Source organism: Pezoporus flaviventris, unplaced genomic scaffold, assembly GCF_033815535.1.
Source record: "Pezoporus flaviventris isolate CSIRO_AGI_PZ_B2104156 unplaced genomic scaffold, CSIRO_AGI_Pfla_v1 ptg000097l, whole genome shotgun sequence".
In the NCBI taxonomy this organism is placed as follows: domain Eukaryota; kingdom Metazoa; phylum Chordata; class Aves; order Psittaciformes; family Psittacidae; genus Pezoporus; species Pezoporus flaviventris.
The window spans coordinates 6684539-6697463 of record NW_026892645.1 but is presented as its reverse complement, the minus strand read 5'-3'; the positions used below and the strand labels follow the sequence as shown (position 1 = coordinate 6697463).

Below are 12925 nucleotides of genomic sequence, written 5' to 3'. Positions count from 1 at the left end.
TGTCCTGCTAATGGACACATTAATGTTGGATTTAGATGCATTAAGTCTCTGCCAAGAGGCAGGCAGGTGTCAGAGACTCTAGGCAGTCTGTTATGAGTCTATCAGGCTTGTCGTGAGTTCGTATGTGTGCAGGTTATTGGACTAAAAATGGTGTAGATGCACAGAACGTATCTACATCCCCTGCCTTGGACCATCAATAATGAATGATCCATTTTAAATTGAAAATTAAACGGATACCTTGCTTAGCATGCTGGAGAGTGCAGATGGTAGAACTGGATAAAGAGCTTTATGCACCTGACTAAATGCTCCATTCATACTCTGAAAGGCTCTTAGAGATTTGAATGCCAAAGAAGCTCCTAGGTGTGAAGGTGTGTTAGATGACCAATAAGAAGAGGTCCAAGCTATTTTGGACACACAAGGTTAATGAGTGCAATTCACAGCAGCCTTCTGCCCATCTGATAAGCAGGGTGAAATCTTTGCCATTGACATACAAAGAACAAAAGTGCTTTCTTAAAACGGGCTTTGGGTCAGGAAAGAGGCTTTTTCTTAAGGCAGCTTTTTGAGCTTATCTGAAATGTGTACCCAGCATTGGAGCTGTTTACTTTGCTGAGATTTTACTGCTTGTTACTCCTGTCTCTGCTGGCTCTGCAGCAGTATGGGAAAGGGAGCTTGGCTCTGCTGTGATTTGCACATCGGAGGCAGGACTGTGAACCTCACCCCCATGGCTGAAATCTTTGGCAACCATACAAGAGCTAGGAGAGAGCACAACCTGACTTTCACATCCCAGGCTGTGTGTGCAGTGCTGCCAGCTAAAGAAACTAGGGACTTTGCCTTTTCTTTTTCTCTTTTCCCTTCCAAAAAAGCCCAACAACATTTGGAACTAGAGAAAAAATTGACCTGGAAGCTTGCTAGAAGACAATAAACATGAAAATCCATTATGCATTTTTACTGGGTTTATTTCCACAGCACTTTGACTGAGCAGCAATAGGAATAGAAGTAGAATAAGGAATGTGTTTTCTACTCTTTCCATAGCTGTCGATGCTGCAAAAGGTTAGAGAGACTGTGGTACCCACACTGCTAAGTGGTTTTCTGGGCTGTAGGAATTAGAGAGGCTTTCTCACTGCCCCAGGGTCTGCCTGTGTTCCCTAAACAGGTATTGAAATACATTTGTGATTGCTGTGCATGTGTTCAGTTAGGCAGGAAAATGAATCGAGGGCTGTTGGGTACAGAGCATCACTGTCCATCGCATCTCAAGTGTAACACAAGCTCTGTGCACCCTGCTGCATTAGCCTTTTTGATCAGAAATCTCTACTCCAGCCCCGGGGAAGGCTCACTATGTGCAGCAGTCTCAGGTTCTGCAGAGTCCTAGCTCCTCAACAATGGGAGATCTGTTATTTGTATGTTTTGTCCTTATTTTCTCCTTTGTTGCTATGCCTTGAACTGGGCACTGAAAGCAGAACCACGCAGGGATAGTGCTGGGGATTTGGCACTGCTCGATGGGTTAGGTTAAAGCTTGTCCACATTTGTCTTTGTTTTTTTCCCTTCTGTTCTAGGGTTTACCTGGCCCCATAGGGGAAGCTGGCCCAAAAGGCAGTCGGGTAAGCAGCCTTTCATTGTCTTTTCCCTACTTGTTTTTACCAAAAGCTTCTCAAGAAACCTTATGCTTAATTTTGCAATCCTGAAAGTATTTGTTTTTATTTGTTGGATTCTGAGGGTTTCAACCATGCATGGCTTGTTTACTGAACCACTGTTCCACTTTTTATATTAAACATGGAATGCACCAAGATCAAAGTTCAATAACAGTGCCGATGATACCAAGTCAGAGCTCACGTTGCAGGAGAGCAAAGAATGGCAAACAAATTCCTACCGAAGACCAAAGTCTGGCCTTTCTGCCAGCCCCATCTCCCAAAGGCCTCTTTAGTTTCAATAAGTGTGGTTCAGCGGTCTTTGACCACGCTGAATATGGGCTCTTTTGGGTATAGTCCTGGGTTTGGGAGTGATTTATACCATTATGCCAAATAGCAAGCCAGCATCTTGAAGCCATGTGCAAATACAAACAGTATCTCTGTTCTGCCCGGTTTTGCTCATCAAATTGAATTGCTGGAGGTTCATTCTCACTGCAGAGGACTATTTTTATGTATTTTTTACCACTGAAGGTTCTCATTAATCACATTCTGTTCTTTTCCTGCAATTATCAATTCACAATGAGATTCAGACCCAATAAAATCCCCCGTTTCTCTAACGCGATGCTTTCTCTGTATGCAGTAAATTCAAGCAGCTGGCTTTCATCACTAGGAAAACTGCAAGGAATAAACAAATGCTGACCCTGTGGCTATTCCTGAGCTGGGAAGGGAGGTAGCATGTTCAGTGTCCTGCAGGAGAGAGGAAGATCTCAGAGTTGGAACTAGATGACCTTAAGGTCCTTTCCAACCCTAACTATCCTATGATAGCACAACTTGCCCACCTCACTTCTGCAAGTGATGAAGTTCTATGTCACTGGCCCAACCAGCACCTCATGTAATTGTCATATGGTGGATGTGCAGAATGTGAGCCTTGAAAACTGTTTTCCACTTTGCACCCCTGAGTGCCAAGCACTGAAATATTCATAGCTACTCAGGAAAGCCATTTCTCAGTTCTGTTGCAGTCAATCACAACTGGGTACTAAATGGGATATCAGCATTTTGTGCATTCAGGGAGCCAACTGTGGGCTCTCCTCCATCCACTACCTCTCTTCTTTATCTCCTGCAGGAAGTAGTGCAGGAGTTACATGATTTGACTTGGGATTCAGGAGGCAAAGGCAGACAGCACCATTTTAATGTAGCCACGTTTCCCAGCTAGGTATTATCCCTAAAGGAAGCATGAGCTAAAGGGAGTGGTGAAGAAGTTTGGTGGGGTTGACAGGAAGAGAAGTAGTGATGATGGAGGAAGAAAGATGAGAGAAAATCAGTGTTAACACTTGGCTCCCATAACAGAGAGGTGCCACTGAGGGGGACTCCCTGCTGAAATTCACTTCCTTTTGATTCTGCATGTTTGGCAGAAATTAGTCCTTTGCAAAGGACCAGCACACAAGGTAACTTTGTGCTAACTGCTGAGCAGAGAGGATTAAACACAAGGCTTCAATTGTTGAAGGGAAGGGAAATGTGGCATTTGATGCAGCGTGTCTTGTCTGAGCAGGATCCCAAGGCCGCGTACTTGAAAATGAGGAGTGTGAAAGGAGCAGGTTTTGTGTGAAACACATTGGTGCAAAGGAGGCTTCTTTGCAGTTGGGTGTCAGAGGGTCTCTATCTACAGGGTGAGCCTTGTACATCAGTCCAAAGAGCCTGAAGTGGCACTTTCAGCCTCTCTCTGCCTAGACCCAGCTTTGGTGCTTGGGTTGACAAGAGCGTTTGCCTAAGGCCTTGCTGGTGCAATGGCTTGCATGGAAAGGCTTTAGGTAGAGCTATTACTGATTCACTCCTCTCTCAGCAAGGATGCGGTCAGCAGCTTTGACTGCCAGAAAGTGGTGGTGTTTGCGTACAAAAGAGCTGCAGTGTTTGACCACCATGTGGTAGAGGACAAGCAGAAAGGGCTTGGTACAACATGATGCTTCCCCAACACAGCTGGGAATGAGTGCCCAAGGCAGGGAAAGAGCCATGAAAGGAGGTGTAGGCATGTGGATTATTTCTGCTTTCACTCTTGCTAACCTTGAACCAAGCTCCATTTCCCCCAGGTTCACTTAGTGCCAGCCCAGGTAAGGTTTCTTCTTGCTGGCCTCTCCCTGCCTGGAGTCCTCATGATCCCTGGTGTGAGGGTATGTGCCCTTGGACTACATCGTGGAAGCCAGCACCATGCAGTCCATGGGCATATACACTTGCCTCAAGGTTTATTTCATCACGGCTGCCATTGACCAACGCTGGAGGATGCTCTGCTGTTCAGGGAAGACTGACTGGCTGCTAAGGGAGAAATGTATTTGACTACTTGTTTCCTCTTTCCTTTAGGGATACATTGGTCTCCCAGGATTATTTGGGCTACCAGGGGCTGATGGAGAACGAGTGAGTATTTTGTGGAGAAAACCTTGTTTGAATACAGTTTTTCAGATCCTGTTGTAACCTTCTTTATCCCTTGTTCTGGAGGGAAAAGGCAAGCATCCCTAGTGTTTTCCCATGCCTTTTTAGCCTGTTTCTACCCTTGCATGGAGACCCATGTCTCTATATAATACTGACATTCATGTCAGTGAAAAAATAGGCTTCAAACAGGGTCAATGCACATCGCTGTTGAGTACAGAGGAGAGGTTTTCCTTCGCTTAATCCCCTGCCTTCCTCTTCTCCCTTACTAGTTCGTCTTAGTGGGATGGGGCGGGGATAAGGATATATGTGGAAATTCCCTGCTCCCACAGCAGTAACGTCCCAGCCACAGCACCCCAGCATTTTGGCTGTCCAACCAGAGATGTCTGGAAAGAACCTGGCTCTTGGAAGGGGTTTTCTGACAATGCCTTTCCTTCCAGTTGCATCAAGTTGAGCAGTCAAGACTGGGGCCTGTGGACAGGCAGTTATGGCTGCAGTTCCCATGTGTCCTCCCTTCCCTCCATCCTTTTCATCACACCTCCTCCAAACCCACATATCCAGAGCTTTGCAGGACCTCCCTTGCTTTTTTGCTCCCACATCTCCCCACTTGTCTGATCCCTGCCCATCCAAGACCCGCTCTTCCCTGCAAGAGCTCCTAAGAAGGGCCACTGCACGATGAAGACTGTTTTATTCCAGCTCTTTCTCCCTCCAATGGAAGCTCCAGAAACAAGCGATGTCCCGGGAGCATGTGGGAGTGAGCGTGTGTGTGTGTGTGTGCCTGCCTGGGAGGGGACTACCCTGCGCTCTAGAGTCGCTGATTTAATGCTTGTATAACTAAATAAGAAACATAAACACAAGTTCTCTGGCGAGTGCCTTCGCGGTGGCCTTCAGTCACTTCCAGACCAGTAGCTTAATGACTGCTCCTGCTAAGCACAGCTCCAGCCTCTTGCCCTGGGTGTGGATGCTGCCTGCATGTGTCCTCAGGGGGGGGTGTAACTAATGGGTGAAGGTTAATTGTCTTCTGCTCTCGAAGCTGATTCCTCAACAATGCCGCAGTCATTAGCCTGGTTTGCATTCCCCTTCCTCTTCTAGCTTTGGTTTGTATTGGTGGTTGCCTGTTTGCTTTCTCAACCAGACCTGTTATTTTTCTTCTTTCTCTGTGTGTTTTCCTTGCAGGGGATCCCTGGAGTTCCTGGGAAGAGGGGCAAGATGGGTAGGCCGGTAAAGTTTTTCCTCGTCTAATATGCAGACCTTGTTGAATGAAACTGGAAACAAAGCATCTGGCTTTGGGCTGGGGCCCTTCATGTCTTCTGATGGGAACTGAATGGGGAGATCAAACAAACCTTTCCATATCTGTTTTCTCTAGCAGGGAGAAACCTGAAGATACAAATGGTGTTCTCTTCCTTTCTTCTATGCTCTGCCCTTTTTTTTGCACTGTCTCTGTGCTGCTTTAGATCTTACACTTCTCAGATTCTTTTCTGTAACGTTTTCCCCTCCGTCTTCCCTCTGACCATCCTCTTCCATGAATTCACTTTTAATCCCCCACTGTGACTGCAGCATCTCAGGTGCCTGTGCCTGCTCTATGCTCCATCACTCCCATCATGTTTGCTGCCTCTTTGCTGTGACTCTCGCCAACCCTTGTACCATCCTGGTTTGTATAATTCCAGTGCACTTTCACATAGAAACCTTTTTGCCCGTGGTGGTGGTACAGAGGTAATGCAGCTACAGATCAGATGACGTTCGCAGAGCAAGGAGACCAGGTAGCTTTGAGAGCTTGTCCAGGAGGAAGAGGCGCTTGCAAGTAGCACTGAATACAAGGGGAAACTGAAAGCTGCATAGAAGAAGAAGGGAGTTTGTGCTGACTGTAGCAAAAAGCAAATTGAAAGCAGGTGGGAAAAGTACTGAAATGAGTAGAGGCAAGAGGGCAAAGACAGAAAGGAAAGCATTTCCCACAGCAGCCTTCTTACAAGCAATTCTGTGTGTGCCTTTAGCAGAATGGTTTTTGCTCCGTGTCTCACTGCCTTTGCACCTTGTCCTTCATGTTAGCCTGAGTTTCCCTTGATCCCCTGACACCACTGCACTCACGGGCTCATTGTGAGATGTCCACTCACCCACACAGGGAAGAACTCAGTGCTTTTCCTTGTCACCCTCGAATGCGAACACCGGCTTTGCACAGTCCCACACTCACTGGTGTTCTCACAGTCAGAGCCATGCAAGCATCCCAACAGTGCCACGTTCATCACTGCCGGCTCTTCCTCTTTCCTTGGGATGGAGGGGAGGTTGAGCAGATTCTCTTGGGGTGGCTGGTGGAAATCTGTACCACAACCGAGAGCTCTGTAAAGCCCCTGGTTGCACCAGAAACCTTTGTGATGAATAATTGCAGAGCCCATCGATGGGACGGTGACTCATTGACCAGAGTAAAACAAACAAAGCAACTGTCGTTAGGTGCAGGGTTTCTGCTCTCTGCCTTGTTTCTGCACGGAGCACGCTGGAGGCTCAAAGCATTCCAGCTGTTGTTTGGCTAGTGTTTGGAATCTTCCAGGCAAGAGGTTTTTGTTTGGAGGTCACTGTTACAAACAAGGGGCTCCCCTGAGATCAGCAGGGAATCTCTCAACCATGGAGGCATTTAGGCTGGGATCTAGAGAAGGGATTAAATGGCTGCGCATCAGCACCTTTGTTCTACCCAGCTCCTTCAGAGAGTTCTGGCTCCATCCCTGTTTCATGATATCAGGATTAATAAGAAATCTTGAATGGGCTGATGCTGATGATTTGTACTCTGAGCGTGAAGGAAAAGATTAAGTGACAACCCAGAGTTATTCAGGAAGTCACTGAGAGAATGGAGAGTAGGAACCATTCCCTGGTTCCTTTCCCAGCACTTATCTCCTGGCCTGTGCTGTCTCCCAGCTGGTTCACAGCGTTAGTGAGCCTGCTGTGATTTGTTTCTGGTCTCTCTCATCCCCACGCCACGCGGTTTGTTGGCATGGCTACTGTTCCTGCTCTATTTCAGTGTTGTCATTGCAAGGGAGGGCTCCTGAAAGCTGCCATCCAAACCTGGTGAATGCTCTGGAGAGTAGGGAAGGAGCTGGTATCAAATACGTTTCTCTACCTAGTTTTGTTTGGGGTGAGAGGTGGTGGAGGATGAAGTGCTCGGCAGAGGAGGAGCAGGGGCTGGGGCAGTTTGCATGTGACACCGTGGGCCTCCGAGAGTGATGTAAGAGGGAATGATTAAAATAGAAGAACTGGACATGAGTCAGATCTTGAAACCCTTCCAGGGAAGTTAAGTTTTGCAGAGCTAGGAGGGACATAGTGAATGTGTCGTGGAACCAGCTGACTCCACCTCCCGCTCTGCTCTCCCTGCAGTGCATTTCTAACACGTGGGCCCTGCTGAACTCTGGTGGGCTACGTGGAGAGCTGTGATTAAAGTACAATGCACTAGGGAGACTGAAATAACATGAGTCTGTATGCGCCTGGATCTGCTGCCTGGTTTAGACGTAGGCTGGAGGCATGGAGCTGAAGCGGGCAGTCACTTAAGCCTTCAGTCTTGCCCGTGCGGTGGCTGAAAAGAATGGCTTTTTATGGTGGTTTTGTGGATTTTTAGGGTGTTTGGTTGAGCAGCTGGGGAAAATTAATAAATAAAAGGAGAATAAGAAAGGCCCCGTTGCTGTGAGGGCAGCAGGGTTGTGGTCTGCATGGTGCTGGAGGAAAAGGAATGAGAGAAGCTGTTGTTACATGCTAGACTGGTATGCAGAACCAATGTTCCAATCCTAGTTGACCTCTGGAAAGGAGGTGGGCTGTCACTGAAAGATGTGACCCACAGGAAGAGGTGCTATAGCTAGTGATCCGTCAAGAAGTGCAAAGCTGGAAGTGATAGGGTTTCCTTATGCTGTAGGAGATGAGTAGCTACCATCAGAAATGACTGCACTGCAGATTGTATTAACCTTCAAACAGTGTAATGCTTTCAGAAGTTCTCAAGGCCTGTTACAGAAAGAGGCTTAGAGGCAAATCTTTAGGAAATACACCCAAAGAGCTTTGAGCTCTCTTTTTGTTCATCTTTGTTACTGATGTGTGCTTGTATCTCTTTTTTCTCATAGAGCATCAGTACTGATACTGCGCTATCACGCCTGATGTTTGCTTGAAATGTGTTTTATGAGTAGTATGATTTTAACAGAGATAGAAAGGAAGGAGCAAAGTTTAGTTCCAAGACACACTTGGGTTTGTCCGAGTTCTACTCACAATTTAGCCAAACACAGCTGAGGTTTTCTTATAATTTCCTGAGAACCTGCTGGTGTTACTGGTCCCATGCCTGGAGCTCAGCTGAACCCTTGGAGCATCACATCAGAGCAAACACCTTGTGAAAGAAAAGCCCTGGACCAAAAGGTCCATCAGTTTGGGACTTTAAAGCTCATCCAGTTCCAACCCCCTGCCATTGGCAAGGACACCTTCCACTAGGCCAAGCTGCTTATGTCTGTGATGATAAGCAGCCATGTCCCACCAGCTGCTGGGTGTGTGATGGGGGTTTCTGCCTCCTGTTACCCTTAGGCAAGGGAGGATAACACATCCTGACAGGCATCAGGCTTTGCACAGCCTTTGGCAAGTGCCAGCATGTTGCTGAGGCGCTGCTCTGAGGATACAGCTTGACAGGTAGAGTCAATTACTACTGTGTTAACAACAGGCCCAGAGGCAGGGTTTGTGCTCAGATGTGTGGCCGGAAAAGCTGACACAGCCTGCGAGAATGGCTGGAGTGTGCAAGGCAAGGTGGGGAGATGCAATGCTTCGGGGCTGCTCAGGAGGAAGAGGATGCGGGACCTGGTTTACCCTGTGGCAACTTCAGACAAGCAGCTTCTTGACCGCTTGCACAAACAGGATAACACAATGAGCTCTCCGTTGAGCTCAGTAGCTGCAACTTGGCATGTAAATAGCAAGGATTATACTGCTCAGGTGTCAAGGAAAGGGGTGTTATGAAGTGGCACGTGGATTTTGAGTATTAGGGATCAGTGCGCTGCCAAGTCCAGAAGTCTCCCTTCCCTCTCCCTGTCAGCCACAGCGTGGAGGCTATGAGAGCCAGCAGCGATCTGGCAGCCACTGCAGCATAGCCTCAGTAGTTGTTGTGAGCATCAACGCGGTGGCAAGCTGCCGCATCTGGCATCAGCTTCCCACGAGCAGACCACAAGCAGGGTCCCCTTTGCCAGCTCTCAGCTTGTAACGTAGTGGTGCTGTCTTGCCAGGCTGTTTTTCATGTCTGCTCTCTTCTTCCACGTTGACTTAGGAAGTTAACATCTCAACTCCTGCTGCAAGTCCTTTCTCTTCATCTTTATCAGATGTTGGATGCGCGTGTGATACCCCTGTGCTCCCCACCAATATGGGCATCACATGGAAAGGCATTGCCTTGTAGAGGACACTAGAGAGCAAGAAACAGGGCTGCCTTTGGGTTAGGGAGGTTTTGTTTCACAGCTTCCCTCAACCTGTTGGTATATGGCTAAGATAACTTAGTGGTGAACGTAAGTGCATGGGGCTTTGCCAAGTTACACACTCTCATCTGTTGTCCATGCAAACAATAGGGCCATGTTTTGCCATGTGTCTGGAAAGGCTGGCATAGCCACAAATTACTGGGAAAATAGATTTTGCTCCTCTCTGTAGGGAATAAGGTCATAAACAGCTCCTCTCTTCTTGCTCCAATCTTTTTCTCTGCTTTGGAGGCAGCTGAGGTTCTTCCTTGCATTTGGAGTGAACCAAGCAGGAGTCTCCTGCACCAGACAAGCTGAGATTTGGGAAACTGGTAACAGCATTCAAAGTACCTCTTCTTTAACTAGTAGTTTCCAAACTCCAGTTGACTTGAATGGGCTCCCTTGGCCTGCAAACGGGCAGCCCATATGACTTTTCTAGTAAGAAACAGAACATAGGCATACACACTAAGAGCTCTCACCTACTGAGTACCATGGTGCGCATGGGCTACTGCGGATGCAGCCATGTCTCTTTTGTCACTGAGATGCTGTTACTTTCCCAAGAAGAAGAAGAAAGAATGGAGCTGTTCTTCTCTTTGAATATTGAGAAACATTTTAAAGAAATATTGTAGCTAAAATGGCAAAAATTCTGAGGAAGTAGGGATAAACTGTGGTTTTCCACTTAGCTGGGTGATAGCGCAGTGTGTTGGTCCACAAGGCATTTCTTAAGGTCTGAAAGAAATGGGAATGGTTCTCTTTAACTGATCTTAGATGATGTTATCCATATATATCCTCAGAAAACTAATGTTTCTCTTCCACACAGCTTCACAGCTCAGGCCTGATTCACCTGAGCACTTGGTGGACTCATCCACCAAGTCGGATGTGTTGGACTTACCCAACACAGACAGCATTCCTTCCCAGCTGGTGTCACAGGTCAGGTTCACCTGTAGGCTCTGTGCAAATAGAGATAAACTTCCAGATGTGGCCAGGTAAAGGTAGTGGGGAAAGGCACAGGCTGAGGATCTATTTGTTACAGGTACATCCCCAAGATGAGCTGCAGGAAGGAGCACTGTAGGAGCTGATGGACAGGGCTTGGGTGGCTCCTCTGCCTTGTGCCAATACCCCAGCAGAGAACCAGAAAGTTTGGTTCCTTCTTCAGGAACTGCTTGATTTAAAAGCATTAATAAAATAGGATTTTAATCATTCTGTTTGCATGAAAAATCAAGCAGAGGTTTTGGAAATTAATATCAACAAAACTCTGTTACGAGACAGCTTTAGCCCATGAATTGGGTTTTTCCTGTTAGTCACCTAAGTTAATTCTTTGCTAGAATCATTCTTTATTAACCTAGATTCTTTAAATAGATTTGGTTTGAGCAATCAGTGACTTTCTTACCACTGAAGTTGGACACTGGAACTGGGCACCAGTCTCTCCTCCCCTCTGGGCCCGGTTCATCACTCTGAAATGCAGGCGCGAGCCCAGAGCAAATGTCACCATCTCTTTTTGGCCTCGGTTGTGTTTCACATGTCTGGAGTTTCCCAAATCTCCACGGTGAGGTGCTTGCATGGTTACTTACCATTCCGGTATCAGCTCATGTGTCTGTTCATGCTGACATCAACCACATAACCTGGCAAGGTGGACAATATTAGCACATATTTCATTTTTGTTAAAGAATGGGCAAAAAGTACTAAAAACTCAGGGAAAAGGGTTTGAAAGTGCCAAAGCTCGTAGCTTCTACTGAGAGAAAAGAAACAAACCCACAGATGGTTTATTTCCAAGAATGTCCCTAGGTGACTTGTATTTCTCATTCAAAAACTCATGAGAATTGAACCAAGGTTTCCTAAGAACAAGAACATCTTTCTTCTTCCAGGGAAATATTCATTGATAAATCAGATCAGAGCCCAAAAAAGATTCTCTTTAGAAATTATATGGGAAAAATAATGCAAGTATCACTTTAAAGTCTGAGAATATTTCCATCTCCAAAGCTTTCTTAAATAGGAGGATGTTTGATTTGGAAATCCTGGCTGTAATTTATTAGGAGCATTGGCAGATTCAGTGTTCTTCAGCATTAGGGTAGTGGGGCCTGTGTCATCTGCACTCTGTTAGAGCCCCAGAGATGGGGGAAGAAATCATTCACAAGCATAAAAGGAACAAAGCAAATGGGCAAGAGTGTGGAGGGGCTGTCAGTTAACTTCAGGGATGCTTGGCTGAAGAGGCTTCAAGGGACGTTTGCTCATGTTCTGGTGGAATGGGATGCCCTGGAGGGCTGTGCTCCCACACCTGGAGGGTTAGCTACGCTTTAAAATGCTGTGAAATCTTTATCCAAAGGGGATGTGACCCGGAGCTGTGAAGTCTCTCAGGAAGAGAGAGCAAACCTCCCTTTTGGGTGACAAAGGCGCAGAGCCACATTGGGACCATCAGTTGAGGAAGGCATCTCTCTTCTTCACAAAGGTAGAAGCTGTCACCATCCCATGTCTACACTGAGCAGATGGCAAAGGCTCCTGTATAGCTGTGTGAATTGAGCAGGAGCTAGGTCTTCCCAGCTCCCTTTGAGGTGACTCTTGCTGCTCTAGGAACCAGTGCTGGGTTCAGTCGGCCCGCTTTGCCTTCAGCCCATCTGCGGAGGGGCTCACGTCTGCTCTCTGCACCAAGAATGCTCTCAGAGGTGAAAGCTGCCAACATAAGCTATACCTGTTTATTTTACTCTCCTTTCTTTTCCAGTGAATGCCTTCTCCCACCTTCGGCCCCGCTTCCCCACCACCACCTCTTTCTTTTGGTCTGAATTGTTGGACTTGCGATCTCCGTCCCTGGGGAGAGTGCTGGGCAGTGATTCACCTAGCTGGAGCCAACTGGCAAGCAGAGCCTTTCGCAGACAGGACAGGAGGGCTGGTTGGTTTGAGCAGCTTCACCTTCAGCCAACAGGAAAATAAAATCCTATTTTTGGAGAAGGATTCTGTTGGCCTGAAGACCTGCCAGGATTCCTCGGAGCAGCCGCTGCCAGACTTGCCTCCCTTACTCCATCAGGGAAAGTGTTTTAAACTGAATCAGATGTTGTATACATTGCAATACACCCACCCGCGTGTGCACACCTGGAAAGGCCTTTGGGAAGTGATGGACATGGTGTTTCACCGGGTTCTGCTTCCCTGAGGATAGTGGCTTCCAGGGACAGGAGACAAGAAGTGATGGTGTCTTCTCAGACAAGGAGCAGCCCTGTGGCTGACAACAGCAAGAAGGGGCAGGCCACTCTGTTTAATCCCCTTGTGCATGAAGAGCCAGTTCCAGTGCCTGTCTAGGTCTGGTTGTTCTCAGTGTGTGTGTCTTGGAGCATGAAAGGATGCCCTTTGCAGTGTGTGTATGAAAAGGAGTTAAGGCAGTGCTATGGGATCTCAAAGATAGAGATTTAGTTGCTGGTCCAGCTTCAGACTTCTGAGTGTTACCTGGGA

At 47.2% G+C, this 12925-nt stretch overlaps 1 protein-coding gene across 2 annotated transcripts in view; it reads left to right on the top strand.

Annotated features, from left to right (window-relative positions):
- The window catches only part of COL27A1 (collagen type XXVII alpha 1 chain), a 151734-nt gene that overhangs the window by 46388 nt on the left and 92421 nt on the right, over positions 1-12925 (top strand). For both annotated transcript variants that reach the window (XR_009747519.1, XM_061477045.1), the window contains exons 10-12: positions 1554-1598; positions 3978-4031; positions 5220-5264. Coding sequence is in view for 1 of the 2 variants with exons in the window: in XM_061477045.1 (XP_061333029.1) it covers positions 1554-1598; positions 3978-4031; positions 5220-5264 (144 nt within the window). In the remaining variant the exon portion in view is untranslated. The remainder of the gene's footprint in view (positions 1-1553; positions 1599-3977; positions 4032-5219; positions 5265-12925) is intronic.